The sequence below is a fragment of the Silurus aristotelis genome, assembly GCF_946808225.1.
Source record: "Silurus aristotelis genome assembly, chromosome: 22".
NCBI classification, from domain to species: domain Eukaryota; kingdom Metazoa; phylum Chordata; class Actinopteri; order Siluriformes; family Siluridae; genus Silurus; species Silurus aristotelis.
The window spans coordinates 13,161,494-13,176,074 of record NC_139595.1 but is presented as its reverse complement, the minus strand read 5'-3'; the positions used below and the strand labels follow the sequence as shown (position 1 = coordinate 13,176,074).

The window sequence follows — 14,581 nt, the reverse complement described above, 5'->3', positions numbered from 1 at the left end:
TATATTTTGTAGTCAGTATGCTTTCTGCTTAGCCGTACACCTTTTGATTTCTGTTTAAATCAGCAAAATAAATTTTTGTGATTAATCTAATTCCCTCTTTGCTTTAAAATACATTTTATATGTATTCATTTATTAACCCCTGCTTATTTAATGTTAATATCCCCATAGATTTGATTATTTTCTAATTCTGACCCAATTCAATTTACATTGTGTTTCTGACTTGGATGAATTTGGACTCCCTGTGCATTTTTGTCCACTTTATTACTAGACATCATACAGCGGCAATCTCAACATTTTAAAGATTTTGAATTTTATTTTATCAGATGCAGATGTTGAAAGACACAGAGTCCATTAATAAAGAATTACATTGCAGAGTCAAGATCGGTTACACACAGCCTTTTTTGATAGGATGTACATCCTGGCTCTGACTGTTAAACTGTTTAAACTACTACTTCTTCTGAAGCCATTTGTTTGTTGAGTTAGGGTTGTCCTTTATTCCGTTCTTGTGCTAATATTGTGCCACTTCTGTTCGTATTCAACTGTTTACAAAAGGTTTTAAAATAGATTGGTAATTGGAGCTATTCATGAGTTTTGTCATAATTGGAGCCCCAGTAGCTAAAGACAGCCATACAATACTGCCATAATCATGTTCTTGTTCTTACACCAAGCATATCTGCCCTACCTTCTAAAGTTCTAAAGTTCTACCTTCGTCTCATAAAACCGAAACGAGATTTTTTGGAGATTTCGGTGGGCTTAATATTTTATTATATATATATATATATATATATATATATATATATATATATATATATATATATATATATATATATATATATATATATATATATATATATACAGTGAGGAAAATAAGTATTTGAACACCCTGCTATTTTGCAAGTTCTCCCACTTAGAAATCATGGAGGGGTCTGAAATTGTCATCGTAGGTGCATGTCCACTGTGAGAGCCATAATCTCAAAAAAAAAATCCAGAAATCACAATGTATGATTTTTTTAACTATTTATTTGTATGATACAGCTGCAAATAAGTATTTGAACACCTGAGAAAGTCAATGTTAATATTTGGTACAGTATCCTTTGTTTGCAATTACAGAGGTCAAATGTTTCCTGTAGTTTTTCACCAGGTTTGCACACACTGCAGGAGGGATTTTGGCCCACTCCTCCACACAGATCTTCTCTAGATCAGTCAGGTTTCTGGCCTGTCGCTGAGAAACACGGAATTTGAGCTCCCTCCATAGATTCTCTATTGGGTTTAGGTCTGGAGACTGGCTAGGCCACGCCAGAACCTTGATATGCTTCTTACAGAGCCACTCCTTGGTTATCCTGGCTGTGTGCTTCGGGTCATTGTCATGTTGGAAGACCCAGCCTCGACCCATCTTCAATGCTCTAACTGAGGGAAGGAGGTTGTTCCCCAAAATCTCGCTATACATGGCCCCGGTCATCCTCTCCTTAATACAGTGCAGTCGCCCTGTCCAATGTGCAGAAAAACACCCCCAAAGCATGATGCTACCACCCCCATGCTTCACAGTAGGGATGGTGTTCTTGGGATGGTACTCATCATTCTTCTTCCTCCAAACACGTTTAGTGGAATTATGACCCAAAAGTTCTATTTTGGTCTCATCTGACCACATGACTTTCTCCCATGACTCCTCTGGATCATCCAAATGGTCATTGGCAAACTTAAGACGTGCCTAGACATGTGCTGGTTTAAGCAGGGGAACCTTCCGTGCCATGCATGATTTCAAACCATGACGTCTGAGTGTATTACCAACAGTAACCTTGAAAACGGTGGTCCCAGCTCTTTTCAGGTCATTGACCAGCTCCTCCCATGTAGTTCTGGGCTGATTTCTCACCTTCCTTAGGATCATTGAGGCCCCACGAGGTGAGATCTTGCATGAAGCCCCAGTCCGAGGGAGATTGACAGTCATGTTTAGCTTCTTCCATTTTCTAATGATTGCTCCAACAGTGGACCTTTTTTCACCAAGCTGCTTGGCAATTTCCCCGTAGCCCTTTCCAGCCTTGTGGAGGTGTACAATTTTGTCTCTAGTGTCTTTGGACAGCTCTTTGGTCTTGGCCATGTTAGTAGTTGGATTCTTATAGATTGTATGGGGTGGACAGGTGTCTTTATGCAGCTAACAACCTCAAACAGGTGCAACTAATTTAGGATAATAAATGTAGTGGAGGTGGACATTTTAAAGGCAGACTAACAGGTCTTTGAGGGTCAGAATTCTAGCTGATAGACAGGTGTTCAAATACTTATTTGCAGCTGTATCATACAAATAAATAGTTTAAAAATAATATATTGTGATTTCTGGATTTTTTTTTTTAGATTATGTCTCTCACAGTGGACATGCACCTACGATGACAATTTCAGACTCCTCCATGATTTCTAAGTGGGAGAACTTGCAAAATAGCAGGGTGTTCAAATACTTATTTTCCTCACTGTATATATATATATAAATCAAAATATTCCTACAAAGACTCTTTCTATCACTTTATTCTTTATTGATTGTATAATAATTACATTTAAACTGAGTTTTACTTTGAGCAGTTACAGTTACATGCCCCATTATAAAAATGTGTGCACAATTGTGCAACCACATTAGTGTATTTTCACTTTTAAAACATTTCTATTTGTCTTTTACTTGCATTTCCTTTGCTGCTGTATGATAGTGAATGTTTAAAAAGACATGTATCTCATTTTTTATTTATTTATTTATTTATTAATATATTTTTTTTTTACTTTATTGAGGTGTGAACCCTTTTTTTTAATTCTTCACCGTATTTAGGACTATTCATGAGTCCTTTTGTAATGACCTGAACCACATTAGCCCAAGACAGCAGTTCTATAGCCCAGTACTGCCATAATCACCTTCCTGTTCTTGCACCATACATACTTTATCTGCTCTAAAAGATCATCTCTTTTTTGCGAAATGCATTGGGGTGATTCTAATGAGCTTAATGTTGAATAAAACCAAGAATGCCCACAATGTTTAATAAAATGTCAAACGATTCTTATAAAGATTCCTTCTTTGGAGCTTTCAGAATCACTTAATCAATTTTTAAACATATTTTGTTTTATCCTTTTGTCTTTTACTTGTATTTATTGTCTTTTACTTGCATTTCTTGGCTGCTGTAACACAGAAAATGTGGGAAAAAGCATGTATGAAGGTTAGATTATTATTATTATTATTATTATTATTTTGCATCCCAAATCCATGGAACTTTTAAAGGAATGTGAAGACTTTTTTCAATCTATACTGTATCTAAACCAGTGTTTCACCCGCCCTGCTCTAACACATCGGTGACGAGATGAAAGACGTGTGTTTAATGCAGGGAAAAAGTTGTACACCAAATGGCCAGGATTAAGTGTGCACTTTCAATATTATGATAAATTGCCTACTAATCTAGTTAGATAAGAACTCCTCCCTACACCTACAGCTACACACACACACACACACACACACACACACACACACACACACACACACACACACACACACACACACTCATACTCAAACACATGTTCACACACATTCACTATGCTATACAAAGATACAAAGACAAAATTAGGAGGAAACACACTCATGCTTCTGCTGTTTAATTGGATAATAGTGTAAGTTGTATAACAGATGTCCCAGCACTGTGTCTTGTGTATGTGTGTGTTTGTGTGTTTCTCTGCAAATCTCTATGCAGTGTGTATGTTTGTGTTTATGAGTAGTTTAAATAAATTTTTATCTATTTATTTTAGTGTAGGTAAGGTCTGTGTGTGCATGTGTTTGTAATGTATGACTGTGTGTGTTTGTGTGTGTGTGTATACTCACGTATATACTGTGCTGTGTGTATCTTAGATGCAGGTTGTGTAGGATAGCTCCCTCGTGCAGGTCCTGTAGGGATGCCATGTCCTCTACACCACACACACTGCTGCTGTGCATCTCATACACTCGCTGTCTGCTCAAAGCATTCTGCTTGTAGGTGTATACCTAAATACACACACACAAACACACACACACACACACACACACACACACACACACACAAAACGATAAACTTAGGATGAGTCTCAGAAATGTGTGTGTGTGTGTGTGTGTGTCTGTGTGTGTGTGTGTGTGTGTGTGTGTGTGTGTGTGTGTGTGTGTGTGTGTGTGTGTGTGTGTGTGTGTGTGTGTGTGTAAAATAAGGAGTGCTTTACTTCAGCACAGTGATTATGGTTTGGACAGTCACGGAAATTATACTAAGCACCAGAAATATTTCAACCAGAGTAACAGAGCGACATGAGGAAGCTTGCATGTGTGTGCGCGCGTGTGTGTGTGTTGTAAGTATGTGTGATTGCATTTTATTGCTGTGTAGCTTCAGTGGAAGTGGCTGGGTAACTGGCAGCCGTTTTTCTCATTACTTGTTTGAACGCACATGTATAACTCTAGCATTGAGAAAACACAGAACCCGTTACACATTAACTTTGTGTGTGTGTGTTGGAAAGAGAAGGAGAGAGAGAAAGTGTAAGAGAAAGAGAGAGAGAGAGAGAGAGAGAGAGAGAGAGAGAGAGAGAGAGAGAAGAGAGAGAGAGAGAGAGAGAGAGAGAGAAAGAGAGAGAGAGAGCTCTTTTTTTACACAGTAAAGACAAACCATGTGTTACATTTAAATGCCCTGTGTGAGCAGGAAAACCTGATGCTTGTATATATGTGTTTTGCGTGTGCGTGCTTCTGTGTGTGTGTGTGTGTGTGTGTGTGTGTGTGTGTGTGTCTCTGTGTCAAATTTATTGCTGTTACTGTGTAGGTTTACTGATGTGGCAGCTGGTTCTGTAATTTCCCACTTTGCTTGTTTGAACTTACTTTATACTTACACACAGCCATGTTACAGCTAAACATGAGAGTTAAGGAAATGTAGAACAAATGAATCATTAACCCTGCATGAGTGTGTGTGTGTGTGTGCGTATGTTAGTACGGAGTTTATTTATGTCTGGTCTATATGAGAGAAATTGTTCCAGTGTTCCAGCATGACAATACCCCTGTGCACAAAGTCAACTTAATGAAGATATGCTTTACATGGTTTGGCGTGGAAGATCTTGAGTGGCCTGTTTCAAAACTCGAACCTCGACCCCTTTTGGGATGAAAAAGACCACTGACTGCAGCCCAGCCCTCACACCTCACCAACATCATTTCCTGACTTTACTAGTACCCTTGTGGCTGAATGAGCACAAATCTCTACAAGCACACTTTATAATCTAGTGGAACATCTTCCCAGTAAAATGGAGATTATTATAACAGCAAAAGGGACATAAAAATCCCGTGGTCAGGTGTCCACAAACTTTAGAGTAGGTTAATGACTAAAGAATAATAATAATAATAAAAGTGGTGTACAGTAATGAAGTAAATGTAATTCTTTACTTTATTTAAGAAGCTTTTTTATGTATCTGTACTTTACAGAAGGATTTCCATTTGGGGAGACTTTTACTTTAACTTTAAAGTCAAATATCTTCCTTTTTACTCAACTACATTTTGCTAGATCAGTTGTTCCTTTTTATTTATGAGGATAAAAACTTAACTGGTCAAGCACACAGCAAGCCACCAATCAGGGTCGAGTGCATGTTCTCTGATCTACTCATTACCAACATACAGTTCAGCATCAGTTCAATAGCAAGTAGAACATGATTTTTTTGAAGTACCGGTAGTTGAAAAAAAGGTTTTGGTCTAATGATAATTTTAGTAGATATCAATCAGTGTTTGGAACATTAATATCATTTTATTAATAGATTGGTGTGTTAAGAGTAACATTATTATTTCTGGCACAAGACTCTTTGCTTAATCAACTCAGTTTATGTGAAAAGACTCTAATATGACATTATAGCCACATTAAATCATTGTACTTTGGATACTTAAGTACATTTGAAGGCAAATAATTTATTTTGTACTTTTATTCAAATGAAAGTTTAAAGGGAGCATTTTTACATTTACTGGAATAATATTTTACCTTACACTTTTCTACTTTACCTCAAGTACATGGTTTGTGTACTTTGTCCACCACAGAATAGTAATAATAATATTAATAATATTAATAATAATAATTATGCAATAGAAAATGAAAAAAAACAACTAAACAGAATCTTGTTTCAGAATCTCATTTCTACTTCGCTATTTCATCTGTTCTCAATTATTCCTGCCCCCTCGGCTTCCTTTGTGATCTCACCTTAGTGGCTAGCTGGATAATTTCCTGAATGGTTTCCATCTGATCCAATCCATTTAATCCATTACACCTTTATACATTGCATCCAAAACTAACCTATTGCAATTAACATGGTGAGATTAGGACTGAAATAGAATACCTAAATGTGTCTCACACACACACACACACACACACACACACACACACACACACACACACACACACACACACACACGGACATACATGCGGACAAACATCCTCTCCACAGGAAGTCAATATTTCTGGCAGAAAAGCGTGACCCAGACCTGGCAGGCAAAGAGTGAAACTGATAGAAGATTCCTGTGTAGGACAGTGCCAAAAAAGATTCCTCTCTGCAGATTACAATCAGCTGCCACCAGACTAGTAAGAGTTTGTGGTCTATTTCACTCATGATATCATTGTGCAGGAAGCCAAGATTTACTAAATGCACTGCTAATAATGAATTGGAGGAAAAGGCATCCTGAAACAGAGGACAATGATGAAATCCGTTTAAAGCGTGAGCAATTATTCTCTGATTACGAAACTGATATGCAGCAAAATGCTAAAAGGGGTATATTCATGTCACAAAATGTCCCAACAGTTGTAGAATTGAATGTGGCTTTTCCACAAAGCATAAGGTTGTATAGAGTGTCTTTGCATGTAGCAGCATTATTTTTCTTTATTGAAATTAGTGGCCCAAATCTGTTCCTGCACAATCAAGAACACCAATCAGGCTCCAGGAACATCCAAGGATGAAATGGTAGAACTTGAGTGGCCTGCAAAGAGCTCCAAACACTTAAAAATAAAATTTAGTGGAAAGACTTCCAGATGAATGGAGCTTATTACAACAGTAAAAAAAAAACTAAATCTGGAATAGGATGATCAGTGATCACATATGGGTGTGATGGTCCGGGGTCCACAAACTTTGTCCACATATTTACAGCCCTAAATATTTAATGGTTAATACTGACATGCTAAAGATATTCGAAATAAATATAACGTTCCAGAATCCATAATAGCAGTTGATGGCCATGAAATGTATGAATTGTGATTAGGAATTACAATATATGGACAAACGTTTGTGGACACCTGATCATAAAATTCGTATCACCCTTAATTTGCTGTTAGAGAAGATGCTCCACTAGATTTGATTGTGCTTGTGGAAATTTTTGCTGGAGAAATTATTGATGTGGGATGAGGAAAATTGGTGTGCAGTCAGCAAATGTGTTCAATGGGTTTGAGATCGGCGCTCTATAGCAGACCATTTAAGATCTTTCACTCCGAAATGAGCATGGTTGGTGCACAGGAGCATTGCCAAGCTGCCCTTTGGTTCTCCTTGTTCAAGTAAATGAAAAAAAAAAAGCAATGCTACCTTGTTTAAACACACCGTATATTCAAACTTTGTGGTAACAGTTTGAGGAAGAACCACATATGGCTGGAAATCTCAGGTGTTCCAGTACTTATGTTCATATAGTGTATATTTAAAACTGGTTTTAGGCGACAGGGTTACAACTGACCTGCGAACATTAATGATGCAACTGATATGCAAACTTATTAGGAGGGTTAAATTACACACTAATCAGAGTGCGAATGAGCTGTTGGATGTAAATGCACATGTGCCTGGCTTTGTCTTAGCACTGTTAACAAATTAGCAGTACAAGCTTATAGACTCTCCATGGACACCAACATCTTGGCTGCTTCTTTTCCAGCTTTATTTTGCTTCATAATATCTGTATACTCATAAAAAGTTATAGTACAAATAACACATGTACCACAAGATTCGTGAGGTCAGAAATCGTTTTAAGCCTATCACCAGGATTTGTCATTTTACCACATTATAATTCATTTGCATGAATTAAAACTCAAGCAAATCTCAATACAAATAGCCTGCTGTGGCTTTGTCACTTGCTGCTGTCGCAAAAAATGTGGCTTCATGTTGCGTGCAAAATTATTGAATGAACACTCACCAGATGTTGTATTTGTACCCACATGTACAATAAGATTGTGTATGAGTTCCTCTTGATATTAAATACCAGTTTATCCCCTAGTGTGTGTGTGTAGGTGTGTAGGGGTGTGTGTGTGTGCATGTGTGTGTGTGTGCATGTGTGTGTGTGTGTGTGTGTGTGTGTGTGTGTGTGTGTGTGTGTGTGTGTGTGTGTGCGTGCGTGCGTGCGTGTGTGTGTGTTAAATGAAACCATCCCAACTGTCAGGTGAGTGTCCTCTCTGGAGTCTGTAGAGCAGATGTTAAGCTACTGTTTTCTGAATAATTACCTGCTTATACAAACAACACGCACAAAACCCGGAACACACAAATGGCTTTACCTGTCCGTAGTCTGTGCGGAAAACTACAATGCCACCTGAGCAGGAGTTCACAGTGCTGGCCCAATACTGATCCTCCTCCCAGAGCCACACACGAGAACCCTGAAAAGCACACACACACACACACACACACACACACACACACACACACACTTTAATATATATATATATATATATATATATATATATATATATATATATATATATATATATATATATATATATATATATATATATATCTTACAAAGACATTTTATTATATACATATCATTTGCAGGAATTGTTGTATTATTCATGAGCATCTGTGAAATCCATTTTAATTATTTATTTATTTTCTATTTCTCTTTAGTGAATATTATGTCTATCTATCTAATCACACACATTGCCCTTTCCCAATAGCAGCCTGCTTTCTAGGAGATCACACATTATTCATTGCATATTTAGAAACACAGCCTCAGTGTGAATTCATTAGGATCAGCTGACTGGCATGTTGCAAGTTGTGACCTGAAACTCATTCACTTCTCATTAACCAGCTGTTTACTCAGCTGTAACCCGAGACCACGCTGGTGAATTGGTTAGTCTGCTTAATAAAGATATAATCATAAAAAATTATAAAGATATAATAAAAAAAAAAAATTACTACATTCACTTATATTTTATTACCATCAAAACCAAATATGTTTATACTTTTACTTCATTAAAATTTGTGAAAGTAGTACTTTATTGGATAAGTCATAAATAAGCATGGATTTGTACTTTTATCTTACATACATACTATATGAACAAAAGTATTGGGACACCTGACGTTCCCAGGTATATGAAGTTCTTTCCACACAATTGTATAGGATGTATTTGGATGCAGTAGCATTATATTTTCCCTTCACTTGATCTAGGAGACCCAAACCTGTTTCAGCATGACAATAGCATAGCATTAAAGACTCAATAAGGTTGAAGTCAGATTCTATAGCACTCCAACCCATGTAAATCATATCTTCATGGAGCAGGCATTGGGCACAGGGGCATTTGTGGTAACAGTTTTGAGGGTTTGATCAGGAACCAAATGTGGCTGGAAAAGGCCGATATCCCAATATATTTGTCCATATAGTGCATGTACAGTATCTAACAAAAGTAAGTACACCCCTCATATTTCAGCAACCATTTTAGTATCTTCTTAAGAGACAATACCGTTGAAAGGAAACTTGGATATATTTTAGAGTAGTCAATGTGCAGCTTGTACAGCAGTACATCAGCATATCTTAGGGCTTTCAAAATGTATATGTTGATAAAGCGTTAACGCAAATTTGTTTTAACGGCACAAATTTTATTAATTCGTACCACTTCATTTATATATATATATATATACACCCACACCCATGTCTTACACTTGTTGTAACTAATTAATGCTAAGCCATACCTAAAATATATCCCTATTATTATTTATTATATTGAATTCATTTAAATTAAAGCTGAGAAAAAAAAATGTTTTCTTTGTGGGGGATCCACAAGGTTAAAACCAACGGATATAAAACAGGTCCAGAAGACACACACACACACACACACACACACACACACACACACACACACACACACACACACACACACACACCTTTCCCATCAATCTATTTACTGATAGGATAAACACAGTGATTTGGACAGGCATGAATGGTTCTGAATCCAACTGCCCAAGACAGCGCAATGAACTTTAACCTCATTTTCATCCTCACACAAAGATGCCATGTCTCTCTCTCTCTCTCTCTCTCTCTCTCTCTCTCTCTCTCTCTCTCTCTCTCTCTCTATCACACACACACACACACACACACACACACACACACACACACACACACACACACACACACACACACACACACACAATGCCAAGACCACTTCACACAGTTAAAGAGTTAAAGAAATGCTCATGCTACATCCTGGACCCACTGCTTCTCATTTAACCGATTAGCTCTCTTATTTAAAGGCTGGGTTGGGTGCTTATACATTACTAAAAACACAGAATTGTAATGACTAAATTCAAATGTGTGTAAAAAACTGGAGCATTTTCCCAGCTGAAAATGTGCTCATTTAAAAAAGCAACTATAGCAATGAGTCTTTGTGTCTTTTTCAATTGGTTTGTCTCCATGTTTCCTCTTTTTCACACAGACAATCTACTGTGTTGTACTGCTTGCTACACACACACACACACACACACACACACACACACACACACACACACACTCACACACATACACATACACACAGCTGCACCAAACGATTAGCCTGCTCTGCTATACGACAGCTGTGCCCCTGGCCATCCTCACTGAATCCCAAACAACAAAGCCTGACAATGTGTATGTTCAAAACCTTCCTCACATAGCACACTAGTGTCAATAGTAGAGTAGGAAAGGGTGGAAAAAGCATCTCTTTTTTTTCTCTTTTTTACTTACAATAGATGTTAAATTTGCAAATCATTTCAGCCTCATGCCATTTCCTTACTTTACTTGATTTCAACAAAACAGTTTCTCAGTTGACTTATTTTCATGCAAGGACTGTGCACATTTAAAAACCCTCACAAACACATCAGATACAACAGTGTATTAACTCAAATTATGAATGATTAAAAATAACCGTGTAATAAAATATTAATGTAGCAATTTGAGGGAAAAAGTTGATTTGAAGTCATGCCAAGCTACAAACTCAAAATAAAAAAAAACATTGTAGCCAGTGTTAAACACAAAACAGACAAGGGTTACTGTGTGGGAAAAATATATCAATCAATGTGTATGAAACGCACATGCAGGCCATGTGAAAGAGAGCATATGAAACATCACCCAGGGAGAGGTCAGTGCATGTGGGGTATTTGCAGTTTGTATATTTATACAACCTGGATTTCATGATGGGGGTCAACATATAGCTTTTCTCTGTTTATTTATGCTGTCTAAGAACTTTTAGAAAACCACCATGTCAAACTCATTTGTATTCAGTACAGGAATTAAATAAATTTTGCTTTGATTGACCAGAGGGCATTTTGGTTGTATGGCATGTTATATTTTTACTGTGCAGAAGAAAAAATTCCAAGTTTTATTTGCCTTGTACACAAACAGAAGCTTAGGTAAAAGCACAAACCGGGAAAACGGGTATAATCCGAAACCGGGGAAGTCCAGGGACGATCAGTAGTATAAACTGTAAATCGGACGGTGAGTGAGTGAGAACCTTATAAAGAAGAGCGTAGATTGGAGACAAGTGAAGGTGATAAGTATGAAGGTGAGGCGCTGCGAGTGTGCTGAGTGCAGGGGGAGGCATAGCTGGTGGTTCCCTGACATTACCCCCTCCTCCAGGGGCGGCTTTCGACACCGTAACTCGGGGCCTGGGGCGCCTGCGGCCCCGAGGTGCAAGGCGGTTGGGGTGGTTGGGTTGAAACTCCTCCAGGAGCACTTGGTCTTACACGTCCCGCCTGGCGACCCAAGAGCGTTCCTCAGGTCCGTGATGTATTCCAGGGTGGTACCCCTACGTCGTGAATTCAGACGGAGCACACCGACAGCTGGTCCAGCTTCTCCGTGGGAGGAGGATCTATGGTGACTCCAACAATGGTGGCTGGAAGCCCAGCACACACTAGGAGCAAACTAGGAGCCCAAAGAACGCCTTCCACACATGGGATGTAAACTGGGGTACCTGGCCGAACACGATTTCCTCAGACTTTCCAAAGTTTCAAAAGATGTGATGGAACAGCACCTCTGCATTCTCTAGGGCTGTGGGCAGGCCACGGAGGGGAACCAGCTTGCACAGCCAATAGGATGCAGGTGTTACCGTCCAAGTTGGGCGGATCTGTAATAAAATCAATCACCAGGTGTGACCATGACTGCTGAGGGATATGCAGGGGGACCTGCTTCCCTGTGAGTTAGTGTTGTGGAGTCTTAGAGATGGCATAGACAGAGCAGCCTTGGACGAATCGTGAGACTTCCCCGCTCATCCCGGTTTACCAGTAGCGTGATTTACTGAACATGTCCGCAAATGATAGGTACTCTGGGGAACCCTCCACCTCCAGGGAGTTATTAAGGCTTCCCATGAGCATGGCCGCTAGGGGGATCAGGGTCAGACGCGGATGGGGTAGGTGGTGTAAACAATGCTCCCTGCACCGGTGGCTTCACTCGAGGATGTCACAGGGATTTAATGAGAACTTCAGGAAGTGTTGTGCCAGCCAGGGACGCCCCAGTCTGATACTCTGCGAAGTGGTTTGTGAATAGCACGTATGACGTGGTTATGACGCTATTGGCGCTCCATATTGCCATCGCCCAGGACAGAGCCTTCTTGGTGAGTAAGGAAATAAGAAACGCTACCTTGGATCGATCAGTGGGAAACTTGTGTGGCTGCATTTCTATGTAGAGGTTGACCTGAGGTTGGCCAGAAGAGCCATCAGGCTGCTGGAGGCGTGTTGTGGAGACTAAACGATGATTTTTTTGTATTTGATTTACTCGAGTTACTCAAGAAATGGTTTCTGCCCTAGTCCATTGTTAAAAGCGCCATACAAATAAAAATTTATTGAATTGAATTAATTATAATTGTTGTTGATATTGTTATTAATTTTTTTATTTACCTATTTATTTTATAAATTAATTACTCTCTTTGATTATTTTACCAACTGTTTAATATAAAATACAAGCTAGTATTCAGAAATTCGAAATAATTACAAGTGATTTTCCAAACTAACGAGAAAGCTATAATATTAATTTCTATTGGGGTTTAACATGGACACCACAAGATTGCAGCTACTGATAAGCGACGTCTTGTTCCAGACAGCTTTGGAATGTGAAAATATGGGGCCTATGTTTCCCTGCTTTTACAGCCCCACCACCTCACACTTTACATGCTATCCTATGGAAAGTAGCTGCAAGGCGATTTAAAAGATTTCATGTCAGAGCATAAATCAATCAACTTACTAAAAAATTTACACAAATGCCATTGCATTTCATTTATTCAGCTTTACTGAAATATAAAATGACTCTTTAATCATAATCAGTTAGGAGTATTTTTAAACAAAAAAGCACAAAAGACTATTTGTCATGCACAAAATGTGAGGAAGTTTAAAATGCTTCTAGTGAGGCTCATGTATTCTACTGTTCTCTTGATTACACAGTATACATAAGGTAAGTGGGACTTGATGTTAGAAGTGAACGTAATTTCTTGTCCCACTGCATTTCATGTTCCTCGGCACGTAGTCTCGCTACACTGAAATACAATCACTGTCCAATCACAGCTGTAGGCTGTAACATAGAAGTATTACTGTAAGGAGTAGAGCCCGAAAGCCTTCACACTGTAAAATAAAATAAAAAATTGTAGCCTGGATTTGAACTTTCTGATTTGTAACTGGCAGCCTTAACCACTGAGACTGTGGTTTCTGGGTAGTTAAGGCTTTGAGTTATAGATTAGAAGGTCATTTATTCAGATTCTAGCATTACCATATTGCCATAATGGGGTTCTTCAGAAACGCTGTTTTCTGCAAAATGAGCAAATCTATTATGCCACTGTTTTTAAATACTATGCAAGAAAGTCTTTGTTGTAAATTCTACAGAACTTTCTGGCAATCCAAGTTGAACGGCTGAAATGTGTTAATGTGACAGAAATACTAGAAAACCAGCTTCTCCTTCAGCTAGTTCTGTCATTTCTTCTAAAAGCCACCATCACTGGCAGTAGGCTTCCCTAATTTTCTAATTATAGTTTGTATATAGATCCCTAAAGCTAGTTCAGAGTCTCATAACTCTCAAATGACCATCTGTCTGAAGATGAAGGTTTCAAATGGCATAGTTTAAATTCTCATCTACACAAAACATCTGGATAGTGCTGTGTAACCCCAATGTAAAACACCTGATCCTGATTATCAGCTAATCATCAGCCGCTCATGTTGATGTAGCAACGTTAGAACTGAGTAAACACGGACGTCTGTAGTAATGTCGTCTCCAGGCTATGAGACCCTTCTGCTTCATGTGATACTGCTTCACATGCTACTGCTGTCTGAACTAGGAAGGGAGACACAAACTCTATCCCGTACATTTAACTCTTCGTTTAATCTCTCTAAA

General features: G+C 38.5%; 1 protein-coding gene across 1 annotated transcript in view; it reads right to left on the bottom strand.

Annotated features, from left to right (window-relative positions):
- The window catches only part of myo10 (myosin X), an 84,228-nt gene that overhangs the window by 56,100 nt on the left and 13,547 nt on the right, over positions 1 to 14,581 (bottom strand). Inside the window, exons 2-3 of the mRNA XM_083525447.1 lie at positions 8,520 to 8,618; positions 3,842 to 4,000 (exon numbers count right to left, since the gene is read on the bottom strand). Coding sequence (XP_083381573.1) covers positions 3,842 to 4,000; positions 8,520 to 8,618 — 258 coding nt within the window. The remainder of the gene's footprint in view (positions 1 to 3,841; positions 4,001 to 8,519; positions 8,619 to 14,581) is intronic.